This window comes from Saimiri boliviensis, chromosome 4 (assembly GCF_048565385.1).
Source record: "Saimiri boliviensis isolate mSaiBol1 chromosome 4, mSaiBol1.pri, whole genome shotgun sequence".
Lineage (NCBI taxonomy): Eukaryota > Metazoa > Chordata > Mammalia > Primates > Cebidae > Saimiri > Saimiri boliviensis.
In genome coordinates, this window is record NC_133452.1 from 58,933,387 (window position 1) to 58,956,578 (window position 23,192).

The 23,192-nt window shown below is 38.8% G+C and overlaps 1 protein-coding gene across 5 annotated transcripts in view; it reads left to right on the top strand.

Annotated features, from left to right (window-relative positions):
* The window catches only part of CDK19 (cyclin dependent kinase 19), a 189,103-nt gene that overhangs the window by 160,264 nt on the left and 5,647 nt on the right, over positions 1–23,192 (top strand). For all 5 annotated transcript variants that reach the window (XM_003935967.4, XM_074397604.1, XM_074397605.1 and 2 more), the window contains 8 exons: positions 1,114–1,171; positions 7,477–7,608; positions 12,770–12,913; positions 13,059–13,128; positions 16,421–16,493; positions 16,876–16,973; positions 17,703–17,781; positions 18,485–18,751. In XM_003935967.4, coding sequence (XP_003936016.1) covers positions 1,114–1,171; positions 7,477–7,608; positions 12,770–12,913; positions 13,059–13,128; positions 16,421–16,493; positions 16,876–16,973; positions 17,703–17,781; positions 18,485–18,751 — 921 coding nt within the window. The remainder of the gene's footprint in view (positions 1–1,113; positions 1,172–7,476; positions 7,609–12,769; positions 12,914–13,058; positions 13,129–16,420; positions 16,494–16,875; positions 16,974–17,702; positions 17,782–18,484; positions 18,752–23,192) is intronic.

Below are 23,192 nucleotides of genomic sequence, written 5' to 3' on the forward strand. Positions count from 1 at the left end.
AATCAGCAAATTAAAAGGGATCTTAAAAGTAATCCAGTTTAATCTTGAACCCAAGACCTCAGTCTTCTCTATAACTCATACACAGCACTAGTTTCTAGTATTACACCACGATTCTTAATTTTCTTTCTCTTTATGTAGTGAGCATATGGAGGTTAGGAACTTGTTTTTTTAAATTTATTTATTGTTCTGGGGTACATGTGCAGATCATGCCAGGATCGTTGCATAGGTACAAACATGGAGGTTAGGTAGTTTGCTGCCTCCATCCTCCCGTCACCTATATCTGTTTTTACTGTGCTTTTGTTTTCTGTCTTAAAGCTTAGCATGGTTTTTTATCCGTAGAAGATACTAAAAATACATCGTTGATTGAGTAAATGAATCCAGTAAGTTAAAAACACATAAATTTTCTCTCCAAAGACTTTACAAAGGAGACTAACTCTCTCCCCCTTCCAAAGTCTTATCTCAACAGTTCCTCTGTTTCCAGGTGTCTACAGATAAGGGTGACTGAAATATGGTGGATACATTTTTCCAGAATAAGATTATCTGCCTACTCATTTCTTCTTGTAGTTCCGTATTAGCCTTGGTTTTTATTTTCCTACATCTTGAAATTATATTTGGAATTTCTTTCTTTTGCATGTATGATAGCTGATGCATGAATTTTAATAGAGTTGTTGAATGCTGGTCATGTTTTCCTGTGGTAGTTTAGAAATATTTAGGAAGGAATATTCCATTTTACTTATTTACACGAAGGCAATGATGTTGTGGTTTGAAATTTCATATAAAATTTTTCAACCACATAAACTCTGGGCAGGTTTAAAAAATATTATCAGTTATTTCTATGGAGTGAATAGAAATGATAGCTTTAATTGCTTTGTAATTATTTGTATGATGTAATTTTGAAAATAAGGTGTGTTTCCATAGCAAGGATGTTTATATAAAGTTAGTGCTGACTTCAAGTATGTCAAATGCTTTAACTATGTAGAAGGTGCTTAATATTTGATTTAGTTTTGATGAAAATACAGAAATGATACTTTTATATGATAAGAACTTTTCTCCATTTTAGAGCATGTCAAAAGAATAAACATAGTAATTTGAATGCTCTATTTTTATTTCTAGAAACCAGCAAATATCCTAGTAATGGGAGAAGGTCCTGAGAGGGGGAGAGTCAAAATAGGTAGGTAATTATTCCTAAAATAATTTATTTAAAAACTGAAGTTAACTGCAAAGATGGTTTCCCTCTTTAATGCCCTTATTTAGGTAGTTAATTTTAAAATTACTTCCTCATAATATTTTTAGAAACGATACTGGAAAATGTAGATAGATAGTCTATAAAACTCCTAGGCTTTTTCCCAAAATAAGATTATTTAGTTCTAAGTTGAGGCATCACTGGAAATTGACAAGCAAGTTCACAAAAGCATTCATTCCCCCTATACAATAACCTAAGCATGTGTTTATGTCATCACCACTGTCCTGCACAGATGCCTTAAGTATAATCCTCTAAATCTTACCTCTGTTTCAGGTTTACCAAATATTCTCTCCCTGGATATTTTCCTCCCCACTCTGAGCAAATACATTTAAGCCTTCACAGGTTCTCCCTGCTTCACCACACTTGGCCTGCACATCTTGAGCCAAGTACTAACATACCTTTTCCAAATGGTTATATATATTTACAACCTCTCTTAGCTGCCTCTCTTAGATTGCAGCACTGGCAGGAATTTTACTGTATATTAAGATTTCCTTTGTAATCATGAATGTTCCAAAAGAATTAGCATCATTTATATATAACTATGACATATTTGGGGAGAAGATGACCTAAGAAATGCTTTATTCTAATTTTTTTGTTAATTATTATTACTATTATTATTTTTTCTTTTTGCCAGACCTTACAATGATAATTTTTTTTTTTTTTTTTGAGACAGAGTCTCACTCTGTTGTCCAGGTTGGAGTGGAATGGCGTGATCTCAGCTCACTGCAACCTCCGCCTCCTGAGTTCAAGCAATTCTCCCTGCCTCAGCCCCCCAAGTAACTAGGACGACAGGTGCCCGCCACCACGCCCAGCTAATTTTTTTTGTTTTTAGTAGAGATGGGGTTTCACCATGTTGGCCAGGCTGGTCTTGAACTCCTGACCTCAGGTGATTTGCCTGCTTCGGCCTCCCAAAGTGCTGGGATTAGAGGCATGCGCCACCACGCCTGGCCTAACGTGGTATATTCTAATAGCAAAGAAACTGGGCTGATGAAGAAATTTTATTTTAACATATTTTTAAAAAGCATTCAACATTCTTTTGAATGAGGAGGTTGCAGTGAGCCAAGATCATGTCACTGCACTCCAGCTGGCAACAGAGTGAGACTCCATTTCAAAAAAAAAAAAAAAAAAAAGTACTATGCTAAAGGTGATGCAAAATTATGCTCAGGTGACCCGCTACAAATTCATGCTGCCCTGTTTCAAGCCTGCCCTGCTGTTTGGTTTTCTACTTCTTCAGTTAACTCCCTAGCCCAGTTCCTGAAGAAGCTGTTCTAAATCAACTTCCTTTTATTTAAACACCTCTATCCTGAGTTTGCTGAGATTCTGATCCATCAGAAATTCGGTGATGTTCATTAATAGCTGGTAGCTTTCCTTCTCTTCTCCCCCACCACTTCCCCACAGCTTCTCACTTGTCTCTATTTTTATTTTACTCTTGGACTTCTTTTCTTAGAGGCATTTATTGAATTCCTACTTTTCACCAAATACAGGTGAAAGGGAGATAGAAGATGGTCCCTTCTGTGAGATACAGTCAAGTGAACAGTTTACTATACATCACAAGAGATGCTCTCAGATGTTACCGCATTTATTTTATACAACCACCCTCTGAAGATAGGAAGACTTAGAGAGAGTGTAGCTTGCTCTGCCTTTCAAAGCTGGAACTTCAATTCCAAGTACTGCGGCTCTTTCCCTGCAAATATCCCTTCCTAGTGATAGTAGAGCAGTCTGGTGTGGTCTCACTGACATCCACTCTTCGGCTGTACAGCCCTGCCCTTGAAACAGCCTCTGTGAAAGAGAGACTTTCCCTCCCTAAGTCCTATCTTCTAGTGCTCTTCCTAGCTTCTAAATATCTTGCTGCCTTAGTTAAGCTCCTCATAGTACAGTATTGCCATTCTTCCCTTCTCAGGTTTCTCTTTTCCACCTTCAAACCCTCGTTGTCCTCTTCCCAATTTAAAATAAGTCTTATATCCATCTTGTTTTCTTTAGCATTTGTTCTATTCATTTCCCCTTTTGTTCCTCTACTTTTAGAACACATGATGTTCACTTTTTGGTTCCACTTGCTCTAATTTGTTATAATCTGGCCTCTAATTCCATCATTCTATTAAAAGTGCCCTCTAAAAGGACACCTGTGACCTCGACCTTACCAAATCAAGTGGGCTCTAGTCACCATTCTCCTTTACTGCAGTAAACCATTTGTTCTTCTGGCAGTCTGGATTGGAGGATGCCTTCTCCCTTGGTCTATGTGACATACCGTAATTCCATTTTTCTACCTCCCACTTTTGCTGTGACTTTGCATTTTATTCATCCTTGCCTCTTACTCCTACTAACCTATTGTTTCAAGGCACTGGTTTAGGACGTGGCCTCCCTCTAAAATTACTTGTTCAGGAAATTGTTAAGTTGTGGCCTCAGAATCTTAGACCTAAGATCTTGATACCAGATTCTAATCTCTCACCCTAGCTGAAGTCTTTATTTCTGTTTGGATGTCTTGCTGGTAACTTATCCTCTGTTGGCCCAAACCAAATTCATCATCATCATCTTATATTCCCCTTGTTTGAACCATTCATCACATTTTTCCCAGTAACCCAAATCTAATGTCTTCTCTTAATACTCCTTAACATAAAATTCTGTACTCTGGCCAGGCCAGTTAGTTACCTTACTATTATGAGTTTTAAGATTGTAATTTTTCCAAGATTACGGATAAAACTAGGGTTAAAAGTAAGCAGTAATTAATGATAAAGATCTAGTAGACAATCAAGATAGTTTATTAGTTGGCTTTTAAATTGTCTTAATAGCTACTTTTTTTTTTTTTTTAAACATTGGTAATACTGATGCATTGCCTAATGCTTTGATGTAGTTCTTTTTTGGCTTAAAAGAAAAGGATAGTTGGGCCGGGCGTGGTGGCTCACGCCTGTAATCCCAGCACTTTGGGAGGCTGAGGCAGGTGGACCATGAGGTCAAGAGATCAAGACCATCCTGGCCAACATGGTGAAACTCTGTCTCTACTAAAAATGCAAAAATTAGCTGGGCGTGATGGCATGCACCTGTTGGCTGAAGCAGGAGAATCACTTGCCTGGGAGGCAGAGGTTGCAGTAAGCCACTCCAGTCTGGCAAGAGAGTGAGACTCTGGGGTGGAATGGGTGAGAATGGATAGTTGAATAGAAAACACATTGTTCCCTTTGCTGTATCTGAGCCTTCCCATTCTCAGCAACCTAAAAACTTCCCAGATCTTACCTAAAATACTTACTGCCTTCCTTTTTTGCTATTCAAAACAATTCATCCTTCAGGATCCAGCCCAAGTTCCACTTTCAATTTAGTCCACTTTTACAAATGTTTATTATACATTATTCCAGATAACATCAAAAAGGAGAAATAGACCTTCCCCCACGGGACTTAGCTTCTAGTAGAAACCAGTAACAACTTTCTTTATTTTCACAGCAGTTATCACTTTTTTGCCTTTATCTACTCTGTATATTTTGTCATCTTACCTTCATGTAAGCTCCTTAGTGGTGAACCTTGTTTGTTGCTGCTTTTCATCATTTAATACTAATTAGCACCCACACCAGAATTGTGCTACCCTTATCCATGGACTGGAACAATTACATCCGTTAGTAAATTTAGGAAGTCAGCTGTTAGAGTAATCTTTAAGCTAATTACCTTTTGTCTAAATTAGTAATTATTTGAAAAGTAGTTTGAAACTCTTTTAAAGTTCATACCATAGACAGGAATTGTTTTTGAAAGTATCTGTTTTTTTTCCTTCTGGCCTTGATTTCATCTGAAAGTGAAAAGATGAGGTTTAGGTAAAACTAAGGAGGTAAAGAATAAGGGGAGAAATACTGGCTTTAGCTGGCTTCACTTCAAAATATTTTTCAGTGGATGAAACAGTATTCCATCATGTTACTTTGTCATCAACAACAATCAGTATCTATTAAATATATAAAACAGTGCCTTCAATATTGTATAATATTGTAGAATAATAGGTATAATATTGGTAGAATGAACTTGAATATTTTTGTTTGTTATAGGGAAATGTAGTTTAAAAAGAGTAGACATCAGCACATAGGCTTCCTTTAGAAAACTTTAGTTTTTAAGAGCTGGATACTCCAAAGCATTCTCCAAAAAAGTCTTACAAATTATTCAAAATCCAAAGAAACAAATCACTATAGGCTGGGCATGGTGGCTAATGCCTGTAATCCCAGCACTTTGGGAGGCTGAGGCAGGCAGAACACTTGAGGTCAGGAGTTTGTGTCCAGCATGGCCAACATGGTGAAATCCCATCTCTACTAAAAATACAAAAATTAGCCAGTCGTGGTGGTGTACCACCTGTAATCTCAGCTACTCAGGAGGCTGAGGCAGGAGAATTGCTTAAACCTGGGAGGTAGAGGTTGTAATGAGCCAAGATCACAAGACAGCACTCTAGCCTGGGCAACAGAGTGAGATTCTATCTCAAAACAAAACAAAAAGAAACCCAAATCACTTTAAGTTAAAAAGATTTTTTGCCTATTCTGCTTATGTAAATGTAAAATTGTAATGCGTGTTATATCATGGCATATTAGTTTTAAGATTAAATGACACTCTGTGGTTGTAACTTTTATGTGCATTTAGCATTTTATAGTATATTGGGGCCCCTTACGCAATCAAAATTTGCTATGTATATTATGTATTCAAATTATAGAGGCTTATCATTCTTGTGAATTTGCCTTGGTGACTTACATTTGCATTTGTTGGATGTCAGATTTAGTAGTTAAGAAGGTATCTCCCAAATTATAACATGGTTTTTGTTTGAGTACTGGCATCTTTATTTACTATCCCTGTGACCACAGGCAAGTCATTTCACTTCTTTGGACTTTAGATTCTTCATCTCTGAAATAGGGAGCAAAATACTGATTAAACCAGTGTTCTTACGAGGATTCAATGAGGTGAAATATGATGTATATGAAAGCCATTTGTAAACTGCAAAGGACTTTCTTGATAAAAGGTGTTTGTTATTTATGATACCTTAAGAAAATTAGTTTCCAGGATCTTATTGCAGTAGTAGTTTTGTTTTGTTTTGTTCTGTTTTTTACTACTTTCGTATACCCGAAATATTTCAATTGATTAACTTTGGTTTAGACCTTTGTTAAATGCTGAATTACAGCCAGTTATCTTTTATGTGTTCCGTGTATGTTCTTGAAAACATGCATGTGATGTGCTGATTACCGTTCAGTACCTGGCTCTCTGGAGCAAAAAAAGTCTCCGTTTGTCGCATTTACTGCATGTTGTAGATACTCCTACCATAGCCAATTCCAAATCACCAATATGCTGTAATTCAATGCAGAATTGAGAAGAGATAGGTAAAAATGAGCTCTTGTGAGTTTGTTGGATCTGGCTGCAGCACATACTAAACTAAGACATAGTCAAGTTTTATGTCTTAACTAAAGACATAAAAGCACACAGAAGATGTATTAATCAGGGAGACTTTGGGACTATTTTTGTCAGTTCTTAGGTTTATAAGCACACAGAAGTCATTATTAATCAGAGAGATTTTTGGACTATTTTAGATCTCAGAAAACAAGAATGTTTTTGTAACTGTCTCTTAAAGCCAGGAATCTGAAGTCAGACCTGGATTCTAATTCTGACTCTGCACTTAGTAGCTCTGTGACCTTGGGCAAATCAGAATATGTTTTGGGGGGGATAGGGGATGGAGTCTCACTCTGTCGCCCAGGCTGGAGTGCAGTGGCGCAATCTTGGCTCACTACAACCTCTGCCTCCTGGATTCAAATGATTCTCCTGCCTCAGCCTCCCAAGTAGCTGGGAATACAGGTGTGCACCACCATGCCTAGCTAATTTTTGTATTTTTAGTAGAGGTGGGGTTTCACCATGTTGGCCAGGCTGGTCTAGAACTCCTGACCTCAGGTGATCCCACCTCGGCCTCCCAAAGTGCTGGGATTACAAGGCATGAGCCACTGCACCAGCCCAGAATATCTTTAAGCCTCAGTTTCTTCATCAGTAAAACAGGTGCAACAACAGTATCTACTTCTGATGGTAGGTAAGAAAGGTAAATGAAGCAATTACTTTCTGGTATCTGGTATAGATCTTTGTTTAAAAAGGGAAGAAAAGAATTGCTTTATAAGGTCAGCAGCTATTGTTGTCAACCCTGCATGGTTCTAATAGCATGTCAAACTGAATTTTACACCTGGTCTTAGCCAGAAAGCTGAGAAACGATCAAACTGAATTTTATGTTAATTTATTTTATTTTTTAGCTGACATGGGTTTTGCCAGATTATTCAATTCTCCTCTAAAGCCACTAGCAGATTTGGATCCAGTAGTTGTGACATTTTGGTATCGGGCTCCAGAACTTTTGCTTGGTGCAAGGCATTATACAAAGGCCATTGGTAAGTTGGTCTAAAATGATTTACTATCTTGGCATCTAATGATCATAACTATAAAATGGTGTAATAATAAAGCTACTTGATAAAAACCATTTTATACATTTTTGTAAAAGTCCTATTGTCTTCTATATTCATAGATTTCTGGTAGATTTGGATTTTTAACTGTACAGGAGAATATGGTTATTTTAAAAGAAGAAAGCATTTTCTTTCAGAGAATAGAGGTGTCAGTATTTGATCCTGTTGAGTTGCTATGGAAACAATAACATACACATTTTACTTTGTACTTAGTAGCTATTGATCAGAAGAACTGGAGAGAAGTTTAGAATTGTTTTCTTCACAAAATGAAAAACAAAAACAGGAGTAGTGCAGTATTGGAAAGAACTCCTTCTATTTGGGGAAAAGTTAGTCACATCCTTTCCTAAGCAAGAAGCAATATGACTAATCTTTCTCTCTTGCCATTACAGTTATGAGAATAGCAGTTTTTCCATTAAGGTAGGAAATAGAGTCTGGGTAGATTAGCTGTGCTCAGCATCTTGCCATCTCATCAAGTTAAAAAAACTGAGTAAGAAAATCTGTTATAAACATACTCTCTGTAGGATTTAAAGTCTGCTTCAGAACAGTAGCTTCAGAGATTTGCTACCTGGTCACTGCAGTATCCTCAGCGGGCCCAGCTATGAATGAAGGGAGTCAGTAGGAGCTGGCCCTCCTCAAACCTAGAGATTTCTTTAAAGGAAGGAAAAGGAGAGAGTAGGGGAGAGTACATCGTAGCTGTTAGAAGGGCTGGTTCTGCAAGATACCCAAATTTCCTAAGTATATTTCTTTAAATTTTCCGTTTATTGAATTTTCTGTTTACTGATATTAGCCTCATCTCAGTTTTGGCTACATTTAGCTGCTTTTGTTGAATTCTATTTAATAAAGGCACTGCAAGTATAAAATTATTAAAAATAGACAAGCATAATTCTTTCTCTGCTAAAAAAAGCTTATGGAAAACCTGGTGACCCCCAAAGAACTACAAAGTAAATGCTCACATTTGGAAACATTAGACTGATAATTAGCCTACTCATGGGTTAAAAAGAAAACAAAACAAAAAATAGAGTAAGTCCTCTTTCATCAAGACATCTGCTTTCTGCAAAACTCAGACACCAGAACACATTTAGATGTTGTCCAGGGACTAAGACTCTAGCCCAATGCTGGAATATTATAAATAATGATAAATACTGCTGAATAGTTTTGTAAAATTAGAAGGTAGGAGAAAGTTAAGACAGAGAAAAAGAATAATCCCCAAATCAGTTATCTTAGGGCTTCAAATATATTAATAGCAAATATTTATAAGTACATACTTATTCACTCTTTCATATTCTTCTCTATACATGGTCCATGTTAGAAGTGAGTACTTTGGTACTTTGGGCCGGGTGTGGTGGCTCATGCCTGTAATCCCAGCACTTTGGAAGGCTGAGGCGGGCGGATCTCTTGAGGTCAGGAATTCAAGACCAGCCTGGCCAACATGGTGAATCCTGGTCTCTATTAAAAATACAAAATTTAGCCGGGTGTGGATGTACACACCTGTAATGCTAGCTACTCAGGAGGCTGATGTGAGAATTGCTTGAACGTGGGAGGCGGAGGTTGCAGTGAACCAAGATCACGCCATTGCACTCCGGCCTGGGCAACAGGGCAAGACTCTGTCGAGAGAGAGAGAGAGAGAGAGAGAGAGAAAGAAAGAAAGAAAGGAGTACTTGGATTCAGAGCACAGAAAAAAAGAGCATTTGATTATTTGATAATCAGTGGAGGTTTATGGATTGACATTTAGTTGGGGAGGGCAGTGGCAGTGATGGTGGCAGCAGTATTGGAGGTATGTGTGTCAGGAGAATAAGCCATTGGTAGAGGAAAGAGACCTGAGAAGTAGCTACAGATGCTGCAGGAGCCAGATGGCCAATTGAAATTTTAGGCTAATAGAAGGCAGAAAACCCTCAAATTTACTGCCATCTGCTATCTGAGTTTCTTATCTTAGCAGTTCCCTGGGAATTCAAGACCCTGGCTCTTGTCCTTTGAATGAAAGACAAGCCAGGAATTGACATGACCAGGCACATGCAATAGTAGTTCTGGTGGACTGCATAGTAGAGGCAGCAATGAGGAGGAGAGATGGGACCATCAGAGGCAGCCAGAGCAGGGACAATCAACATGATGTGGGAGGGAGAGAAGAATTCAGAAGTGAACATTGAGCAGTATTGTTACTCTACTCTGTAGTTAGTGATGGATGTTCATAATGAAGATGACCTTGCCGCATCATTAAGGAGGATTATATTGTGTTTTAAAGCCTCTTTTGGTGGTGGGCAATGGTGTAATTAAAAAAAAATGGTTATTGAAGGAATATATTTCCATTATCCAGAAGGCTAAATTATGTGGTAGGAAACTGTACCTGAATATGGTCAAATAAGGCATTACTGTATGGATTTTCCCATTTGGCAGTTTTTTCTAGAAGAGAGCAATCTGATAGGTCTTCTAGCTAATGGATATACAGTAGTCGTATCCACTGGGAATATGTTCCAAAACCCCCAGGGGATGCCTGAAACTACAGATAGCACTGAACCCTGTATATACTATGTTTTTTTCATCTTATAACCCAGACAGCTGCTAAGTGACTAACCAGCAGCTAGTGAGTATACAGTGTGGATGAACAGAGGGATGATTCACATCCCGGGAAGATGAAAGGATGGCATGAGATTTCAGCACACTGCTTAGAATGGAACACAACTTAAAATTTATAAGTTGTTTATTTCTGGAATGTTTCATTTAATATTTTCAAACTGCAGTGGCTGACTGCAGGTAGCTGAAACTGGAGGGCGAAAACTTGGATGAAAAAGGACTACTGTAATTAACCTTTTTCCTTGTTTAGCTTATCAAAGAATGTGTTTCCCATATTTAATAGGCTACTAAACGCAGTACTTTTTTACGCTGTACCATAGGTTTTATTTTTGTTTTTTTTTCCCCTGTGATAGTGTTTTGCTCTGTCGTCCAGGCTGGAATGCAGTGGTACGTGATCTTGGCTCACTGCAATCTCCGACTCCCATATTCAAGCAATTCTCCTGGTTCAGCCTCTCGAGTAGCTGTGACTCCAGGTTTATGTCACCACACCTGGCTAATTTTTGTGGTTTTAGTAGAGATGGGGTTTCATCATGTTGGCCAGGATGATCTCAAACTCCTAGCCTCAAGCAATTTACCCGCCTTGGCCTTCCAAAGTGCTGGGATTACAGGTGTGAGCCACTGTGCCTAGCCTATACCATGGTTTTTGAATTATTATATACATACACTTACATACATACACACACACATTTATTATTTATTTATTTATTTATTTATTTATTTTTTGAAATGGAGTTTCTCGTTGCTCAGGCTGGATTGCAGTGGCGCAATCACATTTCACTGCAACCTCTGCCTCCCAGGTTCAAGCATTTCACCTACCTCAGCCTCCCAAGTAGCTGGATTACAGGCATGTGCCACCACACCCAACTAATTTTGTATTTTTAGTAGAGACGGGGTTTTACCATGTGGGTTAGGCTGGTCTGTTCCTGACCTCAGGTGATCCACCCGCCTCAGCCTCCTAAAGTGCTGGGATTATAGGCGCGAGCCACTGCGCCTGGCCTATCTTTTATTTTAAAAATATTTACTAAATGGCATTTAAGTAGGCAAGTATGAATATGCATTTCACAAAAGTTAATTCATTTATACATTTGGCAAAGCACTGTTAATATCATTGTAACCTCAGAATATAAACTTCAGTCTTTCAATGTGTAAAACTTAATAGAATAATCTATAACTGGTGATTTTGAATAGTTAATAAAACTTCTAAAGATGCCTAACTATCCTGAGGTGTGGGATGGTTGTGGGGCAACATATAAGTGAATATATTTAAATAAGAGCTATGTCTGCTGGTGTCATGCAGTGGTGTATATATATATATATAATTTATGAGCTTCTATATAATATATATTAATATATAATATGACATATATATTTTATATATATATATATATTATTTATGATGTTCTAGACCAATTTGTTGAAAAACAAGCTGGTAGTCTTTGAGACAAAATTTTTTTCCCCCAATTCTTCTTATTTTATATATTTTTTGAGATGGAGTCTTGCTCTGTTGCCCAGGCTAGAGTACAGTGGCATGACCCCGGCTCACTGCAACCTCTGCCTCCCAGGTTCAAGCAATTCTCCTGCATCTGTCTCCTGAGGAGCTGGGACTATAGGCATGTGCCACCATGCATGGCTAATTTTTTGTATTTTTAGTAAAGACAGGGTTTCACCACGTTGGTCAGGCTGGTCTCGAACTCCTGACCTCAAGTGATCCACCCATCCCAGCCTCCCAAAGTGCTGGAATTACAGGTGTGAACCACTGCACCCAGCCTCCCCAATTCTATTATGTGGTCTGTATTGTGTGTCTAGACTCAAAATATTCTGCTCTATCATTGTATGTTGGATGGCTTTAAAAGAATTACATCACCATGTCTGATGATGATATTGTTTCAGTATATTAGATCTGAGTATTATGCAAGATATTAGATTATCAATTGAATACTTTAATGATTAAATTATTAACAGATGTTAGACATGGTGAGACCTTGTCTCTACAAAACAGTTAAAAAAAAAATTAGCCAGGTATGGTGGCACACATCCATAGTCTCAGCTACTCTGGAGGCTGAGGCAGGAGGATTGCTTGCACCCAGGAGGTCAAGGTTTCAGAGAGCCATGGTTACACCACTGCATTCCAGCCTGGGTGACAGAAACCCCAACAACAACAACAACAACAAGTGGTTAGGAAGACCTTTGCCTAAATCTAAAGAATTCATTGCTTGCTAAATTGACTCTTCCTGTTTATCATCATCATCAGAAAATTTACAAATAAATGTTTTTTATTATTTGGCTTTCAATCTGTTACATGATATAGCTATTTCATATATATATGTAAACACACACATATGTATACATAAACACATACATATGTATGTCAGTATACAAAGTATAATAATGTTTTCTTAATGCACTTATTGTACTTTGTATATTGATTTACTGAAAAGTATTTTTATAAGTAGGCTGGGATTATATCTAGGAATTATAACCAAGAAAATATACACAAAATCTTGTTTATCTTCCTTCGTAGATATTTGGGCAATAGGTTGTATATTTGCTGAATTGTTGACTTCAGAACCTATTTTTCACTGTCGTCAGGAAGATATAAAAACAAGCAATCCCTTCCATCACGATCAACTGGATCGGATATTTAGTGTCATGGGATTTCCTGCAGGTAATTTATTTTCCTTTTTAAAGTCATATTTTAAGTCATATTTCAAAATCATTTCTTCTCAAAAGCATATTTTAATGTATAGTTTTCAACTAAAATAGGTTTAAATTAACACATTTTTTCTAAAATATTTAATTTTTTTTGTAAGACAAAGACTGGGAAGATATCAGAAAGATGCCAGAATATCCCACACTTCAAAAAGACTTTAGAAGAACAACGTAAGTAATTCCACATTGTCTTAGTCTTTTTGTGCTGCTATAAAAAATACCTTAGTCTGGGTAATTTATAAACAACAGGAATTTGTTTTTTTTCCCAGTTCTTAAGGCTGGGAAGTCCAAGATCAAGGCACTGGCATGTTTGGTATCTCATGAGGGTTGTTTTCTGCTTCTAAGGTGGCTTCTTGTTGCTGTTTCCTCACGTGGTGGAAAGTAGAAGGGCAAAAAGGGGCAGATGCGGTGTGATGCCTCTTTTACAAGGCAATAATCCTGCCCACGAAAGCAAAGCCCTGAATTTTGGAAGGACTCATCTTCTAATACTGTTAAATTGGGAATTGAGTTTCAACATGAATTTTGGAGGGGACATAAACATTAAAACCATAGTGCACATTTGTTATAGGTAGTAATTTCAATGGGAATATTTAAATTAATCTTTTCAAAAAACAGATGTAGATTATTATTTAAACTAGAAACTGAGATTTTAGTATATTAATTATGCCTGTGATTTAAAGAAGATACTCCAGATACTGTTAACATATATATAGTTCAGGTTGAGGCTGTAGTATTAAAAACTTAAGAATTTAAGGATCAATAGGTAGTTTATATCTGTTATGTTTTAGAATGAATAGAGGTCTCAATTCAAGGCCACAGTTGTGATTTCATCTTTATCTGAGTAATGGCTGGTAACTGACAGGCTGGACTAGGAAACCTGGAAGGCTGGCAGAAGGAAGAACACATGCCTGGAATATGAGTAAAACAAACTGATAAAGGCATTTACTTTGAGCAAAAATGAGATTAAGGGTGATGGCAGGTGAGGAGTTTGTTATAAATAGGCACCCCTGCCGAAAATGGTGGAGGAGGTTCTCTATGGGCAACTTACCAGGAACATTTCAGGACAGGATGGCTTACAGGAAAAAAAGCAGACATCAGAAAGAGAAGTAGAGAATGGCATTGATCATTTCTGGCCCCTTGTTCTCACAATCCTTGGTGGGGTTCTTTGCCTCTATCCGTTTCTTAAGGATAGTGCTGATATCAGTGCTCTATCCTGGGCTCTCTTCTCACTCTAGAGATTTTCCCAGTCAGACTCCATGATTTTGATGGCCACAATTTACCATCAATTATGTGGATAACTCCCAATATGTATCTTACTCAGTTTCACTTTTCCAAGTTTCAAAATCATTTATCTAATTGCCTTGTGGAATCCCAACCTGAATGTTCTATAAATTCTTTAAATTAAACACCCAAAACCAAACTAGTTATTTTCATTTAACATTTTATTGTACCCTTGCCAACAAGGTACAACCCATCAGGGTGGTGCCAGCAAGGGTACAATAAAATGGACATTCTGGCCAGGCACAGTGGCTCACTCACACCTGTAATCCCCACACTTTGAGAGGTTGAGGTGGGAGGATCTCTTGATCCCAGGAGTTTGATACCAGCCTGGGCAACATAGTTAGATCCTGTCTCTATTTTTATTTAAAAAAAATTATTACTCATATGCTACTGGTGAGGATGAGTACTTCTCAAACTTCATTGTACCTACGAATAACCTGGAGACTTTGTTTAAAATGTAGATTCTGAATCAGAATCAGGGGTAAGGACTGAAAATCTTCATTTCTAATATATGTTCTCAGGTGATGCTCAGATTGCTGGTAAGGTCTACATTTGTGTGGTGAGATTCTGGAGCACCTAAAAAAGGCTTTAAAATGTGCATGCCCTTTGACCTGGTAATTCCTGGAATTTATCCTGTGGAAGTAATCAGAGTGGCCACAAATAGCTGAGTACTTATTATATACCAGGGTGGTACTAAACCCTTTACCTACATTTTTTCATATAATCTTCATAGCAGATCTATAGGGTAGGTATAATTACAATGTCCACTTTTCACATTCAGAACCTAAGGCTTTCATGGAGGTTAACTAACTTACACAAGATCACACAATTGGTAAATGACTGAGTCAGGGTCTAGTAGGGGTCTGAGTCTCACCTCCTAGAGTATCAGCTCCCTGCCATGCACATCAGATTTAGCTACAAGGACTTGTATGCCATAGCTCTTAGAAACAGGTAATACCCATACCAGTAGGAGATAGGCAGCCACTCAAAGTAGACATTTGAAGAGTATTTGACAGGGCAAAATGTTTATGGAACAATATTAAATAGAAAGTTAAGACTATTTTTATAGTAGGATTCCAGTTTTACGAAAAAAAGCAAAAAAAAAAAATCTATGTTTATACCATATACCATATATATATAGGCGCGCACGCGCACACATACACACACACACACACACACACACACACACACACACACACACACACACACACAAAGGGACATTATAAAAATTTTGTCAGTGGTTTCTTGTTACTGAGTGGCTTGTGAGTGATTTTAATTTTCTTCCTTATACTTTCTGTATTCTGTAATTCTTTTTATCATGAAACATATGTTACCTATTTTTAGACCTTTTAATTTGAAATATTTCATATGTAGGAAAGAATATATAATGAAAAAATACATAGTGTATTTAGAATAATAAAATGAATACCCTTTTGCTCACCTCTGAACCTAAGAATTAGAGCATTTCTAAGATTACTGAAGTACCCATATGCCCCCACTTCCTAGCCACATTCTTCCAGAGGGTAGACTCTCAGTGTTCTGCATTTGGGTTTGTCATCCCACAATTTTTATGATATTTCTAGTTCACATGTGTGTTTCTCTAAAAATTACTCTTCAATTTATTGTCCTTCAACTTTTTATAAATGGTAACATAGTATGTATTTTCTTCTGCAACTTGCTTTTTCTCATCACTCAACCTTACATACTCATTTTTACTGTTGGGGAACACTCCATTCTGTGAGTATATAAAAATGTACCCATTCTTCAGTTGATGGACATTTGGGTCATCTTCATTTTTGTTTGTTTTTCTGCCATTACTAAAAGGCTGCTAAGAACGTTCTTATCCATGTATCTTGATTTATATGTACAAAAGAATCTCTTAGGCTCAGGTATGTGCCTAGAAATGGAGTTGCTAGGTATAGGCTATACACATTTTCAACACTAATGGTTAATGCATAACTGTTTTCCAAAGGCATTGTAACAGTATAAACTCTCATGTTGTGTGTGACAGTTCCTATTTCTTCACACATTTGCTAATATTTGGCAATGTATTCCGCCTTAATCAGAAACAACTATGGCTTAAACACATACCTTATAGGAAAACCGATTTTGAAGCTTATCATTAAAAAATAGCAATTGGATGAGTGTTCCTAGTGATGTGTGACTGTGTGTGTCCTTGCAGGTATGCCAACAGTAGCCTCATAAAGTACATGGAGAAACACAAGGTCAAGCCTGACAGCAAAGTGTTCCTTTTGGTAGGTGCTTCTCTCCCAGACTGAAATCTGATCCTTGGTGCAACTCTTGCATTCTCCTATTTACTCAGCTATTCCTCCTCTTTAGAAACTAAAGGAATTGGTGGATGCTGGGGCAAAATTAAACATTTTTTTGTTACGATGTCACCCTTGACTTTCAGCGTTAACTTTTTAAATGATTTATCAGCAGAAAATGAACTTTAAAATGGCTTTAATGCTGATGATTTCTGCCAGTTTCACATAAAAGTATGTAGTATGTATAATCTGCAGTGAGCTATACAAAATGTAGTTTATATTAATCCTGTTACGCAGTAATATAAAAGACAAGGTGTTGACTTGTAAACAACCTTTTCGTGTGCTGTAAATTTCCTGTGTGTCACTCTAGCTTCAGAAACTCCTGACCATGGATCCCACCAAGAGAATTACCTCGGAGCAAGCTCTGCAGGATCCCTATTTTCAGGAGGACCCCTTGCCAACATTAGAGTATGTATCTCGTCTTTTCTGTGTCCTTTGCTCCAGGCCGAGGATGTCGCATGGTGGTTGAAAGCAAGGGAAGCACTTGCTGCTGAAGTATTCAACTTTTTTAGCAATACCACCTAAAGACTGCTTGAGAGAAAGCTTCCACATTTTGAAACAGGCAAAGCTGTAGAGAGGTATGAATGAAAACAAGTGTTTTAGGAATGACCATTTGCAGTTTTACAGATGAAAACTAAAGCTGAGACTAGTTAAGATCTTTATAGACCATCTGGCCGGCTCAGAAATTCAGCCAAACCAGCAAGTAACTGAGAAGTTAATCTGTCTTCTAGAGCATGTCCATTGTGCTACAAAACCCCTGAACTTCATCCTTCTTACCCCCAAGTATATACTCTGTGTTTTCATCTACAAGAGGTGGAGTTTTTCTTGTTAAAGAAAATACAAATTAATTTTGATGCTAATGAAGTTAGTATAGAAAAACTTCTATGTCCAATATGTCAACTAGCTAGCAGCAGTCAAGATTTGAAATTGAAAGTAGCAATTATTATAAAACTTCATACAATTGATTGTTCTTTTCTTATTGCTTAAGTTGTGATAGGAGGCACATAGCAAACACCAGCCACAGATGAAGAATAGGAAATAAGTGAAGAAAAACATATTGGAATTTTAAATTAACAAGGTAGTGATATTGTAGATTTTAGATCATGACATATTTTTTTTCTTTTTAATGATTTTTAGTGTATTTGCTGGCTGCCAGATTCCATACCCCAAACGAGAATTCCTTAATGAAGATGAACCTGAAGAAAAAGGTGACAAGGTATAAACTGCACGCTCTACTTTGACTTCCAAAGAGCGAGGGAGGCAAAAAGATAGCTTAGGTCTCACTCCGTAATTCCTGTATATTTAACGACCTTTTCTAATATTTAATTAAATTTGTACGTATCTTTCTGTGGAATTTTGGGGATTGTAAAGGTGCCCTGAAGTTTGAAGTATGAGCAGCTCGCAGATACCTGAGCTTCCCGGTGTGGGCCCCAGCGTGTTCCACTCCTGGAGTCCCCCTTCTTGCTCTTGCTGTTTGTTTGCTGTCACTGCCACCCCTTTATGCAGGCTGACTTTTGCAAGCATCACTCTATTCTTTCCTCTTAACTGGATATATTAGCTCACTCTCCAGACTGTTTTGCCTTTCCAGAATCACGATTGAAAAGATTTCTTATATAGCTTTTTGTGACCTATAAGAAGTGTATTTCTGATGTGCCTGTGGCCGTCTGTGACTGATCTGGAGGATCACTGTGCAATCTAAATGAACTTCAGGGCAAGAGCCCTGTTTGGGGCTTGGTGCCCTGCCCTTTGGGAACACCACGCTCCCTGGCTGCTCTATTCTTCTGTCCTCCGAGTCACTCTAGTGTTGGACATAGATTGCTCCCCCAGGTTGGTCAGCAGCCTCATGTGCATATCAAATAATTAAAGGAAGTTTTTGTTAATTTGGTTTCATACCAAGCTTGCTTCTTTCCCCTTAAAAGAATCAGCAACAGCAGCAGAACCAGCATCAGCAGCCCACAGCCCCTCCACAGCAGGCAGCAGCCCCTCCACAGGCGCCCCCACCCCAGCAGAACAGCACCCAGACCAACGGGACCGCTGGTGGGGCCGGGGCCGGGGTCGGGGGCACTGGAACAGGGTTGCAGCACAGCCAGGACTCCGGCCTGAACCAGGTGCCTCCGAACAAGAAGCCACGGCTAGGGCCTTCAGGCGCAAACTCAGGCGGGCCTGTGATGCCCTCGGATTATCAGGTACTCCCTGAATGTCTAATGTTCATATGCTTTACGAAGTGGGAATAGATGTATGCTAGATCCTGTTAAGAGTTAGGTAACACTTAACTCTTACATTGACTGTGCCACCTGTACAATCCTATTTCTAGGGCATTCTTTGAAAAGGAAGATTTTCATCATATTTCCTGTAATTGTAAGATACCTCATATTCTGCCTTATGTGTAAGATATCTCATATTCTGCCTTATGTATCCTGAAACCCTTAGGAGAGGAAGGTAGGGAGGGCAGCGCCCCCCTCCTTAAAGAAAAACTTCATTTTACCCTTGCATCTGCGTTAGCAGTTTTGGTGTATTAGAAAAAGATACATAGATAAGCAATTGAAAAGCGGAGGTGAGTGGTTGCTTACTACAGACAAAATTAATGGCATTCTTCAGACAGATATGCTCTTCCTGGGAGAAAATGGCTGCATAGACGAAGAAGAGACGGGGGCCAAGACTGAGGCTTCTCTGAAATAACTGTTAAGTCTCAATAGAAATCATTTTGAGACTAGAAAATACTTACTGTTATTCAGATAAAAAGAACATGAATTGCAGTACTAATTCAGGAAATTAAAGGAACTAAGTTTAAGGATTGGTATTTGGAGAGAAAGGCAAAAATACCCATTGTGGTAATTGTAGGAAATCTTGAAAAATAAAATTCTTTTCAAGGTAGTAACAAGTTAAGAAAACATCCAAGAAGAAGGGAAAACTTAAATTTTTTTTGTTTTAAGTTTAGAACCACAGTCCCTCAGGGAACTCTTGGAGATGAGCACTTAGGATAGAGTTAATAGAAAACAAAACCTCTGGCAAGGGAGCCATAAACTCACTGATAAGGAACTGCAATAAAGAGAAATGTTAACAAGAAAGACATAACAAATAGCTGCCTAAACTGCCTTTACATATTGAATAGCTCCACAAACTAATGTGCTTCCACACAGCTGCTTCTCTGAAAAACTTCTCTTCTTAAGATCCCTGCAAGCAGAAGAGTACATATTACTTCCACTTGGTTCCAATTAAACAAATTGAGGCTTCAGTTTGATCTACTGAAAACAGCTTGCTATCTAGGTAGTAGCACGAGCATATTTGAATTTTGTTATAAAATCTGTTCTGAGCAACAAATGTTTCCTATATACTGGTTCATCTTTGTGTCTCTGATTAAATCATATTAACCTGTGTTTAAAAAAAAATTTACCTAAACACTTGTTAAAGTTGGTAAGGCAGACTTTATTGAAGGCAGGGCCATGGCAGTGCGTAAAGACACCACTGCCACAGGGGCTGGCAGCTGGGGAGGAAGACTGGACTCAATTCCGACTTCCACAATGGCAAGTGGAGATTTATAGCCAAAGAGCAGGGTGGGGGTCAGTGGGTGGAAAGTTACCAAGAGGAAACATCCAGGATAAAGGGTTTCTGGCTAAACTGACTGCATAGCATTAGGCCGAAGGCAGGCCCGGGTGATAAGGGTGGGGATTTTTGCCAAGCCAGCTTAGCAAGATTCTTGCTCTAACAGGATTCTCCAAGGACAGAGGAAAGCTCAAGTTCAGGCCTAGTCAAGCAGAAGACTCATGGTACGCAGCTCCTTCCAGCGTGACCCTGTAAAACTTCCCTCCAGCCCCTCCCTCTTTGCAGACAGCCCCTCCTCTGCCATGCTGCTGGGTGCAACAACGTTTCCACGCCTTCTGTAACAAACCTGCCTTTCTTTACCCATAACTGTCTTGGTAAAAACCTTGACCGTACCCTGCCCGAGAGGAGCCAGACTGCAGTTTTTGTCAAAGGAAAGAGTCTCTGTCACCCAGTTATAGTCAATTATAGACAGATAACTGTATTTCTTTTTTTTTCCCAAATTCTTTGAAATGCTTTTCTATGTCCATATTGTTTTGTTTACTTGAAAATAAACCTTTCGCAGCTGAGTCCTGATGTCTGTGGAAAAAAATAATAAACCTTCCAAAATATCTATTAAGTGAATAGCTATCTCAGCTATTTAATTGAAGAGACTGGCAGGAGGCGCAGCCGGGTGTCCCATTACACAGAACTTGCAACTCATACACCATCTAGGGGCCAAGGGAAAAACTTCCTCTTCACCCTCCGTAGGTTTGCTGAAAAATCAACTCACAAATGGCAGGTTAATTGGAGAAAATGTCATGGGTGTGACTAGCTGGGGCCAGTGTCTCAGGCAGTCTAGGCTTTTACCAACACAGTTATGGGTAAAGAAAGGCAGATTTATTACAGAAGATATGAAAACATGTTGTTGCAACAGGCAGCACAGCAGCAAAGGGGCTGCCTGCAGGGAGCAGGGGCTGGAAGGAAGTTTTACAGGGTCCTTCGGGAGGGAGCTCCCTGCCAAGTGAGGTCATTGTGCCCACCAGTTGTTTGTGACTTGCAGTGTCTCAGAACAATTGTTCATTGTTTTTCCCCACCTGGAGCCCCTTCCTCCTTGTTGCTTACTTATCAGGACAGAAAGGCATACAAGTTTGATAGCAGTGGGCTGAGGGAGGTCCCCAAATTCTGGTGGGACCTCGACCCCACCCTGTGTCCAGACTCTTAACACCGTCAGGAGAAGGAATTAAAGGATGAGTCAGAAAATAGCAAAAGTACAGAGATTTATTGCAAAGGGAAAAGTACACACTAAAGAAAGGAGAGTGCAGGTATACTCAAGAGAGAGTCTGGCCCAGCTCACGCCTGTAATCCCAACACTTTGGGAGGCCAAGGTGGGCAGATCACCAGAGGTCGGGAGTTTGAGACCAGCCTGGCTAACATGGCGAAACCTCATCTCTACTAAAAATATAAAAATTAGCCAGGCATGGTTGTACATGCCTGTAATCCCAGCTACTTGAGAGGCTGAGGCAGGAGAATCGCTTGAACCCAGGAGGCAGAGGTTGCAGTGAATTGAGGTTGCGCCACTGCACTCCAGCCTGGGTGACAGAGTGAGACTCCATCTCAAAAAAAAAAAAAAAAACAAAAAAAACAAACAAACAAAAAAACAGTCATGCAGTCTGCTGTGGGTTTCTATCTTTATGGGTTTCTTTAACCAAAGGGTGGAATATTCTTGAAAATTCCTGGAAAAAGGTGGAGATTTCTTGGAACTGCGGTGCTTCTCATTTTTATGCCAAATTATGGGTGTTCTTGGAACTGTCGTGGTGCTGGTGAGTGGGTGATTCAGTAAGTTAATGAGCATATAATGATGTCCTAGGTTTTTAAGCAGAAATTCAAATTGTGTTTCTTACAGTTTTTGTTTTGTTTTGTTTTTGTTTTTTTTTTTTGGAGACAGAATCTCACTCTGTCACCCAGGCTGGAGTGCAGTGACATGATCTTGGCTCACTACAACCTCCACCTCCTGGGTTCAAGTGATTCTCATGCCTCAGCCTCCCGAGTAGCTGGGATTACAGGCATGCAACACCATTCATGGCTAAATTGTGTGTGTGTGTGTGTGTGTGTGTGTGTGTGTGTGTGTGTGTATTTTAGTAAAGACAGGGTTTTGCCATGTTGGTCAGGCTGGTCTCAAATTCCTGATCTCAAGTGATCCGCCCATTTTGGTCTCCTAAAGTGTTGGGATTACAGGTGTGAGCCACTGCACCAGCTAGAAATTGTCCATTTTTATGCTTAAATTCAAGAAAGTGTGGACAGCCATGTAGAAATATGATTGGACAGAAAGGGTATGATCTGTTGCTAATAGACTGACTGGGAAGCCCAGTACGGCCTGTCTAGATTCCTATTGGCCTCTCTGAGCACACGTTCCTGCCTCTGGGTGTGGGGCAGGACCCTCTCTGGAACAGGAGTCTCATGACCTATAGTCTGACAAAGCATGCCAGATCATTTCCTTATGGCCAGTTTTTACACAGAAAGGTCGGGGAAAAGTTAGAGTAATATTTTTAGGTTTCACAGCTGGTGTTGGGGAAGAGGGGTTCTGGTTTCTATGACCTGCCTTAGGGAAAGGGAATTCTGTGGCTGCCCTTGGGGAGAATGGGACTGTGAGACAAGAGGGCACGAAAAGCTCAGAGAAAAACTTTTGCTCCTAAGGCTTTCATTTTGGGGTATTGGTTCCATTAGTAGAGTTTCAAGGCTTTTGAGCTGCTTCATCGATGTATTATAAGCAAGTACAGTTAGCACTTTGAAAAGCATGACACTGGCTTATTTTCTGTCAAAACAAACCCCTTATCATTAAAAAAGCTATGTCACAGCACATTAGATTCTTACACGTTTACATCATATTTTATGGCAAAATTGCCACAAATAACTTAAAAGTTGAAAGAACATTTTTCATAATAAACTTCAAAACAAAACATGTAATTAAAATTTGGAATTTTTAAAGGCTTCTGTAACCGGCATATCTAGTCAGTTGTATAACTTGGGAAGGAGCAAAACTGAGAGGTTTTTTTTTTTTTTTTTTTTTTTTTTTTGAAACGAAGTCTCACTTTGTTACCCAGGCTG